Source organism: Caenorhabditis briggsae, assembly GCF_000004555.2.
Source record: "Caenorhabditis briggsae complete genome, chrIV, whole genome shotgun sequence".
Taxonomy (NCBI): Eukaryota; Metazoa; Nematoda; class Chromadorea; order Rhabditida; family Rhabditidae; genus Caenorhabditis; species Caenorhabditis briggsae.
In genome coordinates, this window is record NC_013487.2 from 3974703 (window position 1) to 3987014 (window position 12312).

Sequence of the window (12312 nt, forward strand, 5' to 3'; positions counted from 1 at the left end):
CGGTAAATTTACCGGTAAATTACCGGTAATTTTACCGGTAAAATACCGGTAATGTACCGGTAAAAATTTTTCCGGTAAAATTACCGGTAAATTCACCAAAACCGTATCGATAGCACACACTGATCGCATGTTAGAATTCTCTAAATCCGCTCACCTGAATTCTCGCTTCAGCCAACTCAATTTGCTTTCCCAATGCTTCTCTCTGCTGAATATCCGGATACTGGCACTTTATAAATGCCTCTTCCAACATTTCCAATTGATTTTCACTGAATGCAGTTCGAAGACGTCGGACACGTCGTTCTTCCATTGGGACTATTGTGGTTGATGGTAGTGGTTGTGGTGGAGAGGAAGAGCATTCTGAAGATGCGCGTAGGTTTCATGAATTATTGTGGATAGATAATGAAATTTTGATAATGGTTATGTGGAACAGTTAAACTTTGAAATATAATCTCTTTGGCACTATATGGGGGACTTAAAGAAGGAAATACGGAACAGTGCAGTTTTTGATTTCGTTAAAAATGTCACACAAGGAGTTGAACTTCAATGTTGGAATGCCTATGCGAGTAGCTTCACAAAAACAATGGTTTATTTTAAAATTTTGCTCATATTACTGAAAGTGGAAGATTTATCATGGTTACTAGCAGGCTAGTTGAAGCAGCAAGATCAAATTTTAAAGAGGGAATAAAAAAGGGCCATTTCTCGATTTAAAGGTGGTGTGCGGTGAAAAATTGTATTGCTTTATTTCGTGCAGAAAACCATGTAGATTCCCATAAAAATAAAGAAAAAATTCAAAAAAAATTCCGTCATTGAGAAAAACGGCATCGAAAAGTCAAAGTGGGAACTGGTGGCCCAGCGGCCAGGTGTGAGTTTTCTAAGCCAACTGCCGGTAAAAGCGCGCGAAATTCGAACTTGTATTGATTTTCCGTGTTTTCTCTGACGTTTTTTAAAAATTTAAAAAAATTTTTTGTTAATTTCCTCCCGGGTGTATGAAAACCTGACAAAAATCAGAGAAAAAAATCAGAGAAAAACCTGACAAAAATCAGAGAAAAATCAATAAAAATTCAAATTTCGCGCGCTTTTACTGGCAGTTGGCCTAGAAAACTCACACCTGGCCGCTAGGCCATCGGTTCCCACTTTTACTTTTCGATGCCGTTTTTCTCAATGAAGGAATTTTTTTGAATTTTTCTTTATTTTTATGGGAATCTACATGGATTTCGGCACAAAATAAAGCAATAAAATTTTTCACCGCACACCACCTTTAATTGGATTAATTATGTTCAAACAAACCCCCCCCCCCCCCCCCCCAAGGAAGTTGTGAGCCAAATATTGAATATTGCAGAGCTATGCGGTCGCTAGGTTTGGCAGCCGAACGATGAAGTTCGTGTATGAGGTACGATAACCACACCATACACCGTCAGGTCAAAATTCACATTCTCTCAAATTCACATCTAAAATTGACTGTTTCAAGAGTTTGATTTCTTCACAGTTTTCCAATAGTTTTTATCGGGTGTAGTCGATATGTCGCAAACGATCGAAACGAAAAACACATTTTAAAAGCTTAAAAAATAAACTTTTTCGCATTTACAAATCAGGAGAATTCCTAAAAAGTCGCGTTTCTATACTTCGTCCGATTCAAAAAAAAAGAATAATTGAAATCCGAAAAATACTATAATATAAACTTTTACAAAAGTATTGAAACGGAAACATTGGAACTTCCGGAAAAGCTAACCTAGCAAACCAGAAACTCTTGACCAATAGCTCTCTTGACCAAATTTTCGGACACATCAAAATGTTTGAATTCCAACTAACCTTTCATGACCATTGGAAACTGCAAAGAAGGTGTTTGAAACATGCTAACACAATAATTATGACCAAAGTAGATTCTAATCTCCTCCACAACTCCAATCGGCTCCACCCCTTGTGCTCTCCGGAAGCTCCGCCCACTTTCCCCCGTTTCTGCTAATATTCTGTCAAACACTCTGCTACATGTGTTCTGGGTGAGCACACGATGAATGTGCAAATAGTAAGAGAAGACCTTGTTAGGGGCTTGTAGTTGACGCCCGTGGTTGAGGATTACTGTAGATGAGCGATGAGCCGATTAATAATTGTTAACGAGGGAGCAAACGGGGTTTGGAACGTTTCGGAAATTTACATGTATACTTGAACAGAAACTTAAATAGATTGTCACTGTTTCAAGACCTTCGGATAAGATTTTCAAGATTCGATCATTCATTTAAGTAAGGGTGTGAGATCATTTAACTGTTAAAGAATACACAAGTTTTAGTGACCGCAATAATCATATAATCATGTCTGAAATTTATGGAGCAGTTTATAAAAAATTTGAAACTGAAGTATTTTTCTTGTTTCAACAGAAACTTCTAGAAAATACGCTCTCCTGAAAAATATCCTGAAAAACATTTCAGCTGAATCAAAAACTGTTTCGTTTCTTGAACTCATTCATGTTTGCGATTTTTTTTGTAGTCAGAATTATAATATTTATGAAGAAAAATTGTGATTTGGTGAACCAATTACGTATAGCTGAATGAAGAAGATCGACATGATACACTTATACAGGAGTTATGAAACTGAAAATCTTTTCTCCCTAGTTTATCAAATTTGTAGTTTTTAACAGGTTGAAGGATACCAGATTCGTCAGTTTTTTTTAAATAAGGGTATGCATTCTGACGTGACGGTGTACAATGATCGGTGTTCACACATGACATCGGTAGGCGGCGTAGCTTGTGTCACCGTAGCTTAGCCGGTAACAACGCGGTACCTGAAAAGTTGGGCCCACAAGTTCAATTCCTCGAGAAGCGCATATGAACAAAACTATGAGAAAATAATTCTTTGTGTCCTCACACTTTTGAGATGCTTTTTGGAATATGAATGTCATAAGTTTCAAAAAAGAAGAAAATTGATTACCAATTTTTTGCCTGTTCCAGATTTATCTTAACGACTTTAAAGTTTGAACGCATTTTTATAAGATTTATTTTTGACTGAATTCTGCTAGCCTAGAAAACAAGAATTTTGGAAGAGAGAACGCCAGTTTCAGTGGCTGCAGCCCCCGGAACAAAAACTACCATAACCCAAAAATGTTTTCCCGTTTCTGACAATTTTCCATTGTAAATTTTTCCGACTAATTTCAGAAGAACAGTGGAAACCGAGAAAAAAGTCCGGAGGAAGTTGAAATATTTCAGGCTACTGTAGTAAGTACCTTCTCGTCCATTTTTTCTTCCTCAACTTTAATTTCTGTAGTTCTGAAATCACTCATTGACGGGATGTTGATAATTCTGGAAAAAACAGTTTCTCTGAATTTACCCGGAAAAATTATATTCTTCCATCTAATGGACCTTTCTAAGTATAAGCGAGAAATAGCAAACAAGAAAGTTTAAACACCACTCAAATTATTTTTCTCCTGTACGAACTGAATTTAAACACTTTAAGAAACACTAATTTTTGGAAGATAAACTGACAGTTTTATGCATAAAACCAAAAACCATTACGCATTAAGAACTGTTACAATGAAAAGTGAGCAACTTTACCAACATTAAAAGTATTAAATTCCTGACAAGACTACCAGCAATAATTTTTTTTGGTGACATTATATTCATCAAGGAGATGAAACATAAACATCTTGAAAATGATAGTCTAGTTAGTTAGACTGTTCTTGAATTCAATTTATAACCAAACGTTTCAAGCTGTAAATGTTCTGTTGAATACCACAAAACACGTACATTTTTTGCTCAATTATCCCGATTTCTAGAAGAGATATCAAGAAGCTGTTAACTGATAAAGTCTTTGTGATATCTCTGATAGGAATCTAGATAAATGTGCTCGAAGTGCAAGAGCGCTCTATTATTGGTTACCGTTAACCGATACAAAAAATTTTTACTCTCTCTCTTTTAAATGAGCAAAGATTCTTTTGTAATAATTTTTCTGTTTTATATTCTTTTCAAGAGAGATTTATATATATATATTTCGTTTATTCGAAAGATTAGAAGAAATAAGGAGTGATGGAAAGATTTAAGAATGAAACATTGATGAACATTTTACATGACCACAAAAACGTTACGGTTTCATTAACTTCATAACCTCTGGTTCATCGTTTATCTCGTTTCCTTTGATATCTTCAATGTTTTTTCTCATCTTTTCAACTTCTATACTTCTATTCCAGAATCCAAAATTTCCTGGTCTGACTAAAATAGATTACAATATCCTTGAATTCTCCATTTCCTCTGTTCTTCCTGAAATTCTAAAAATCTCGAAAAATTCCAATTTCCGTTGTCCAAATTTTCGATTTCCTGCTGTAACCCAACACCTCCATGCCCTCTAATTTCCTCTCCCACTAATCATGCTCTAAACCGTTTTGCGCAATGAACACGAGAAAAGAGACAGATGTGTCCCGTCAAGTGGTCTATTACGGGAGGGACCATACATATCAAAAAAAAGGTACAGGGGCCTGTCGGTCTGTTTCATCTTTAGTCCCCAATTTGGACAGGAAAACGGAGGCCGAGTAAATAAAAAATAAAGTCTTTGCACATGTATTCTGAACAAACAGTGTAGATCTCTCTTCTAACAAATGTATCCAACTGTGCCTACTATCGGCTTCGGTTGCAAAAATGAATGAATGACGGATTAGTTGAAAATGAGAGAAGAAGATATGGTTAGCACAATTGACATGTGTTGTAGATTTATTTAGAGAGTATAGAGAGACAAAAATCAGTGGGGTGGCTGTATTTTTGGAAGTTTTTGGAAAGAAAAAAATCGTCGGGCGTTTTTGGTAACATCGAATTTCTAACTTTATGAAGAATTTTTTTACATGCACAACTTGAAACATGGAAAAACTTGGAAAAACTGCTTGTTGGAAGTATAAGTTTGACAAAAAGCAACAATTAACAAGATTATCAAAACAGAACGTTTCAAACAGGAAGACAAAAAAGTCTTACGGTAGTCACATGAGCAACCATAATTCAAAAATTGGATTTTCTAGATAAAACAAAAATTTTTGCAAAAAGTGTCCATGAAATCGAAAACTAGAGTTAGCTGAATTATAAAAATTTTCATTAGAAGAATTGAGAAGAAATAGAACGGTCAGTACGGTTTCTAAACAAAATTTACAGAACTATTGAAACGGAAAAATATTCAACGATTTTTATTTGCACTAAAGGTTTCAAGAACATGTCAAATTTGGATAATTGGAATTTGTTAGCTAAATTTTTTCACTGTTTCAACAAAGTTTTCAAAAAAAAATTCAGAAGAACAGATAAGAAATGATCGTTATTTCTATTTTGGATCAATTGTATTCGGTTCAACATGAAAATAAAGTTGAATTTTAAGAATTTTAAGTTGATTGCAGACGGAAGTGTTAAGTTCGCGGATTTCGAAAAAAAAAATTCCAGTCGATAACTTGTGTCAGAGGTATAGTACAAAAAGAATTGAGAGCTTAAAATCTAGGTAATTCATTTCAGTTACTTCGAAACAACAATCAACATCATCTTCTGCTCATCGTCATCGACTGAGGCAAAAATGGTCAAAACGAGAAGCTCCGACGCCGTTCCAGCCAATACGATGACAGCGGAAGAGAATAATATATCTTTTAATTAATTGTTTTTTCGTTGTTCCTTGTTTTTTCTGTGTAATAAACAATTTTTAGCAGCTGCTAGCTTCCAGATTCGAAAAAATATATGCCAATTATTGCTCTCGCGACAAGCCAATTGTGGGAGATTTGCTCGCGATAGGGCCAATATTGGTCGTTTGCAGTGGCGCGTTCGCGATTGGTCCTGCGGCAGGCCTGTTCCGATGGTAAATGGCATGCGGCAGGCATGTTCCGATGTACCCATGGCGTCTTTCCGCGAACAATATTTCACCTATTATAGACGCTGCGCGAATCACCTGTAATGGGTGCGCGCGTCGATCCGAAGACGGCGGAGGTTCGGATCCGTCATGTGTCTATTAGCTTTTTCCTTAATTTCCTTTACGTATTTTCCGCGCCGCAGGATTGCAAGCTTCTAAACCCCGCCCACTTTTCTGCGCACCGCAAAAAAATGAGGAGAAAGTCAGTACATCGAGGTCTGGTACAAAAGGGTGTGTAGCTCGGGAATAAATGAATATCTTTCGCTGAAAATTTGGGAATGGACTTCTATAAGGTAGGACAATCCAACAATAAAAACTGGGAAAAATCTTTTTTGAAAATTTTGTTGTGGTGCCTACCTGTATTACGTTTTTTTGCGACCGCGTAGCTCAGCCGATTGCGGCGTAGTACGTAGTACCAGTATTTGGTCCACAAGAAATCCAACACCCACAAGAAACAAAAAATGAAGGGAATAAATTTATTCTATCCATAAAGTTAAAGACTATTCTAAAAATCAAGGTATTTTTTCACAATAATTGAAAACAACAATATTTTTCATTTACAACCAGCAATCTGGTGCACCTTCGGCGCGATGTAATATAATTTTTACTGGTTGGTCACTCCGCTCCTCCTTTATTCTCAAGAGTCACGTAAATCTATATTTATTCCTCAAGCTTTTCAAGCCTTACACCGGAACAGACAGACGCGTGTAGCGTTTTATATACCAGCCTGTTTGCCGCGCCTCCGGCGCTTCAAACAGCTGGCTGGTGCGCCTTTGGCGCAATTTGACCTTTTTCTTTTTTTCGTCGCTTCGCGACTCACTCTGTTTCAAATGTCACGTCAAATAATATTTAATTTTCAAGATTTTCAAAAATATGCGGACAAATCCACAGAGAAAAAGACGCAACTTCATTTATTTATTATAAGAATGATAAGAATGATAGGGATGATACTTTTAACGGTTTGCTATTAACTGTTTACTTTTCCATTAACATAAAACAAAAAAAACCCAAAATAGAAAAATCTGTATTTACTTTGATGCAATTCCAAAAAAGGGAAATTTGTCTTCACAAAAAGTAGTACACATCACTTTCTCTCTCTCCGAATGTACTTGTTTTTTTCAAATGGTAATTCTAATCCTATTCATTTCCCTTCTTTTCATGTGTGCCAATTAGTTCCGACGAGTTGTCCATCTCAATGTCCAAGTTTTACTCATTTCGTTCCACTTTTTCCCCAAAAAGCAAAACAAATCCAAGAAAAGAAAGTGCTATTCTTTGTACTCCTCTTGTTTGATTTAGAAAGCAAAAAAGATAATTGATTTCTTATCCCGTTTTCTCCCGTTAGCCGCTTTTTTCGAGAACTTTCGAGATTCTTTAAAAGCCGCTATCGTAACCTATCATTTTCATTTCCATCCTCTTTTTGGCCTTCGTCTTTTGGATTTTCGTTTTCCGCCAACTTCGGACATTTCAGATAGAAATGCGGATCTTTGTTCTTCTATTCACTTTTCTGGCAAGATTTTCAGACACTTGTGCTCCGACGAGAAGTGCAGTAAGTTGAAATTTTAAGGAATTTGTAAAGAGTACTGCGGAATAAGAATCATAAGTTCCTAAAAATTTTACAGCTTTTGGAAACAGGAAAAAATAATTCCTTGAATTAAATTTTCACGAATGGTCTTCAGTTTTTTTGTTGCTAGATTTTCGAAAACGAAAACTTTTTTTCATGTCCATTCTCACATTGAAAGTTGAACAATCGCAGATGGCATCGAATTTCAAAAAAAAAAAATAAATTTGAAGACTAGCTGAAACAATATTATTATGGTTTCATCAAAAACTTTTTTTCTAATATGTACCTTCCTCAATTTTTTCAGAGTGACTATACCAACAAATGCTGATCAGCGGATAACTTTTGAATATCTCTTCTGAAAATATAATGAAACAGAAAAATATATTCAAAAATTGTATAAGGTTTTTGTTGATTTACAAGAGCGGGAATATTCATTTTGTACAGTAAGACGGTGTACAGTAATCACTTATAGAACTATCTCGCAATATGAGCTCAATTAAGTCTGTTCCTACAAGAGGTATCGAACATCTGTCAGCTGATAAATTTTTTTCATAATATCATCATAAATGAGCTCGAAATGAAAGTATAGGGTGTGCCCCGGTTCCTATGAGAGATATATGACGATATAAAACGTTTAAAAATCCCCTATTTCGCTTTACAAACAAATTGAAACACTTATACTTTTATTTAAATTTGAGTTAACATTTTTAGACGTTTTAAAAACCCCACATATGGTTTGAAATTCTACGGACAGTAATCTGTAATCATATCCTGGGACCTCCAAAAAAACTTGGAAAACCTTCTGTCTTTTAATTCTAAATTTACTCAAAAAAACTTCCAAGGAATACGAATCAACATTCGATCTTCAATTGCTTAAAATATGCTATTAACGGAACAGAAAAATTTAACATTATTTTCAGACACCAATAGTATGTGCATGTGCCACATCAGAAGTTGCTCTTCTCTATCGAATCGATGGAAGTGAAGGTGGTGCTGAAGCTATTCAACCATTAGGAGCTGTGTAAGTGAAACGTCGAGGTTTGGAAATCTGAAAATCTTATGTGAATTTCGCTAAAGGACTGGCAGCAGTAGTAATCCCAAACGTTATAGAAAATTTGAAACCGAGTTTTTTAATTATTGATTTTTGGGTACTCAAAAGGTTTTGCTACTCACTATGAAAGTGAAATAAAAATAGAGTTAGCCTTATTTTAGAATCGAACAATAATAAGAAGTTGCTCATATCAAGGATTTAGAAAATCTGGAGAAATTTAGTTTATCAATGCCATGGCGTGATTACTGCCGCTTGATATCGTTGAAAAAGTTGTGAAAGTTCTGAAACCGTATATTTTTGAAATGTTGCAGCTGATATAATTTAGGATAGCGATACTCTGTTTTCAGGCAATAGTTCAGAAAATTAGTGCAAAATAATTTTGTAATGGGTTTCATTAAACTTTTGGCGTAACGGTGTTGGTGTTTACATCGTTCATTTTGGCTATTATACCCTTCATTCATACAGCAATTTCTGGCTGAAACCGCGAAGCTTAGCCTACAAGCTATTAGCTGAGCTACAAGCGTCATCTGCCGATATATGGAGTACTCAGCCAAGTCAAAATTCATAATCTAGGCAAACAAAACAACAAAAAATATCAATGAAGTTTAGCCTACTCAATTATGAAGCTGTTCAGAAAAAATTAACTTGCTAAATTACAGTTTCAGTTGGTCAATATATAAATCGATTCACATTAAGATTCTGATTACTACTAATTCAGAAGCAAATTTTATTTTACCCTTTTTTTCGCGTATCCAACGACTAACACACCCCAATATTTTGCCAGCAAGTTGAACCTCAAAATAATACTTTTTGTGACCATAAAAAGTATTATTTATGGTCCCCTTATTTAAAGGGCTAATGGAAATATCAGATTCTGAACACATTAAAATTTCCCGGAAGTATTTCTATAATTCCAGCACTCAATCCGATGCCAACAACTGCCCAACAACCTATTCCGTCACTTGCCCAGCCCCAAGCCAAGGCGACATAGTCAGCTACATATTCCAAGATCAATTGAGTGGACCAATCGTTGGAGTCGATTCTATCAATTTGAACTGCACTGATGGCAACTGGCTGTATTTGGACGCGGCAGCTGGGCAATCGTAAGTCTGAATCTTTTTGAAATCATAAAATCACATTTTTCAGATTGGTCGTTTCGGTCTCTTGTCAATGGTCACCTCCTTAATAACTCTTTAAATTTCTGAATTCCTACACACACACTGGTCTAATAATAGTGGCAATTTGAAGAAGGATTGCTCATTTTGTATATCTAATCTATTGTTGTTTAATAAGCTGAAAGAATGAAATAAATAAATCAATTCGATATATGATAAATGAATCAATTTTGATTACGCCCTTGGGTTCAAGCGAGGGGGTCAGAAAAAGCGCCCCAGCAAACTCGTAGGCCAGAAGAAATTTAATAATTTTAAAATGAACGCGGGTTTGAACTAGATCATGATCTATTTCTTAAAAATCAACGGGTTGCAACGCGCGTATTCTCGCTCATCGTTTAAAACTGTGATACTCAGCCAACGAAGTTCGGCAGCGAACTGAGATTTTTTGAAAAATTTACTGGGGCGCGCTTTCTGACCCCCTCGCTTGAACCCAAGTGATTACGAAATAATTTATCTCACAGGGCACGCTCTCCCACAGAACATTTCCGAACTGCAAATTAGTTTTTGATCTACAGAAAAAAAGTTTGGCGCGATCACAATTGCAGGTCTAAAACCATAATTTCAGAATTTTTTATCTGATTTTGTGGAGTTCCAAGATGATTCAAATGATTCTTAAAAAATTAATTAGTGCTTATAGATTCATGTATGGTCGTTTTCCGGAAGAAAGAAATGGTCATTTTGAAAGTTTTTTACAGAAAAAATCTATCTCCTCTTTCAGTTTTTGACATTTCTAAGAGTTCTATAGCTCAAAAGAACCGCAATAATTTACTCTTCATTTTGTATGAAAGAATTTTTAATTCGTCTGATAAAACTTTTTTTATAATCAAAAAACAACTTTAAAATGCTATTTTGCGCAATTTCATGAGGTTTTTTAATTATAAAAAAAGTTTTATCAGACGAATTAAAAATTCCTCTATACAAAATGTAGAGAGAATAATTGCGGTTTTTTGAGCTATAGAACTCCTAGAAATGTCAAACACTGAAAGACGAGCATAGATCTTTCCTGTAAAACACTTTCACAATTACCATTTTTGACCTTCTTTCTTCCGGAAAACGACCAGACATGAATCTATAAAACGCTAATTAATTTTTTTTAAGAATCATTTGAATCATCTTGGAACTTCACAAAATCAGATAAAAAATTCTGAAATTATGGTTTTAGACCTGCAATTGTGATCGCGCCAAACTTTTTTCTGTAGATCAAAAATTAGTTTGCAGTTCGGAATTGTTCTGTGGGAGAGCGTGCAGGGGAAGTACCCGAAGTGAAATTTCGCTTTTTCTTAGATGTTGGTGGCAAAAAATGTCCCGTCGCTGGACTAGCACAAAACGAATAATATAAGGTGCCCATAGGCAGGTTGAGCAGAATGACAAATCTTTTTGTGATTTTTCCGAAAAAGTGGGTCACGTCCATTCAAAAAATCATAACTTTGTACAGATTGAAGATAAAACGATATACTAAACTGTATTTTGTAGCACGGATTTCAGGCTACAAAAAACCTAATTACACCTTCATTCTATCTCTGCAAAGAAATTTACTATGATAGGAATTGTCCGAATGGTCCGATCGTATGAAATCAAAAAATGTCGATTTTCGAAAAAACACCTTTGGAAGACTATGTCTATCCGATTCCTTTTATGTCATAATTCATAACTATTATCTCAAATATATAGCTCACCGTTCATTTAAGAGAGATTTTTGAAAAAATAATATTTTTAAAGTCAATTCCATGTATGGTATTTTTTAACATGTGAAGTTTTTTTTTCGAAAGTTTTGACTCCTTGATCACGATTTGATAATTTTCTGTCAAAAAACAACTAGATCAACTGAATCGTTTGTTCTCAGAGCTTTTATGGTGTATATGGAAAAATGAGTTTGAAAAATACCATGTATAGGGGTACATGGAATTGACATTTGAAAGTTTATTTTTCAAAAATCTCTCTTAAATGAACGGTGAGCTATATATTTGAGATAATAGTTATGAATTATGACATGAAAGGAATCGGATAGACATAGTCTTCCAAAGGTGTTTTTTCGAAAATCGACGTTTTTTGATTTCATACGATCGGACCATTCGGACAGTTCCTATAATAGTAAAATTCTTTGCAGAGATAGAATGAAGGTGTGATTAGGTTTTTTGTAAAAAAACCTGCCTATGGGCACCTTATATTATCCGTTTTGTGCTAGTCCAGCGACGGGACATTTTTTGCCACCAACATAAGTAAGAAAAACATAAGTAAGACATAAGTAAGAAAATTTCACTTCGGGTACTTCCCCTATCAATCTTAACTTCTCAAATTAGAATTCTGAAACTGAATAATTTATAAGGTTTCGTTGATAGATTTTCTGGTCAGGAGTCGAACTCCATGGTTTAAATCTTTAACGAACAATGCCGTAACCGTCTGAGCTACGCGGTAGCGAACTTTGGGTCGTGATCGTTGGGTCGTATATGTGAAAACGAGTATGATATCCACTTCAAGAACTTTTGATTCATTTTCTGATTTTGATATCCATGGGAGACATAAATCAGGAGGACTCAAAAAGATAGTTATTAACAATAGGTGAAGTTAACTTTTAATATTATCGGCTTTATTGTCGAATTTTAAAAAAAAACTGACACCTGAAAATTTTCGCGGGCGGCTAAATGTCGATTAACGTGGATCCGCTGGGCGGA

The 12312-nt window shown here is 35.2% G+C and overlaps 3 protein-coding genes across 3 annotated transcripts in view; 1 reads left to right on the plus strand and 2 right to left on the minus strand.

Moving 5' to 3' along the window:
• Window positions 1-250, minus strand: part of Cbr-ceh-53 — a gene marked incomplete at both ends in the record, with an annotated part of 4448 nt that extends 4198 nt beyond the window's left edge. Inside the window, one exon of the mRNA XM_002632798.2 lies at window positions 155-250. Within this exon, the coding sequence (XP_002632844.2) occupies window positions 155-250 (96 nt within the window). The remainder of the gene's footprint in view (window positions 1-154) is intronic.
• A 7077-nt stretch (window positions 251-7327) lies between these two features.
• CBG15040 lies at window positions 7328-10480 on the plus strand (the record flags this gene model as incomplete). The annotated part of the gene is made up of 5 exons (XM_045245010.1): window positions 7328-7399; window positions 8335-8435; window positions 9383-9434; window positions 9918-10010; window positions 10304-10480. The coding sequence occupies 5 exons, from the start codon at window positions 7328-7330 to the stop codon at window positions 10478-10480; spliced, it is 495 nt and encodes a 164-aa protein (XP_045095602.1).
• A 1479-nt stretch (window positions 10481-11959) lies between these two features.
• The window catches only part of CBG15041, a gene marked incomplete at both ends in the record, with an annotated part of 2140 nt that continues 1787 nt past the window's right edge, over window positions 11960-12312 (minus strand). The window contains one exon of the mRNA XM_002632800.2: window positions 11960-12173. Within this exon, the coding sequence (XP_002632846.2) occupies window positions 11960-12173 (214 nt within the window). The remainder of the gene's footprint in view (window positions 12174-12312) is intronic.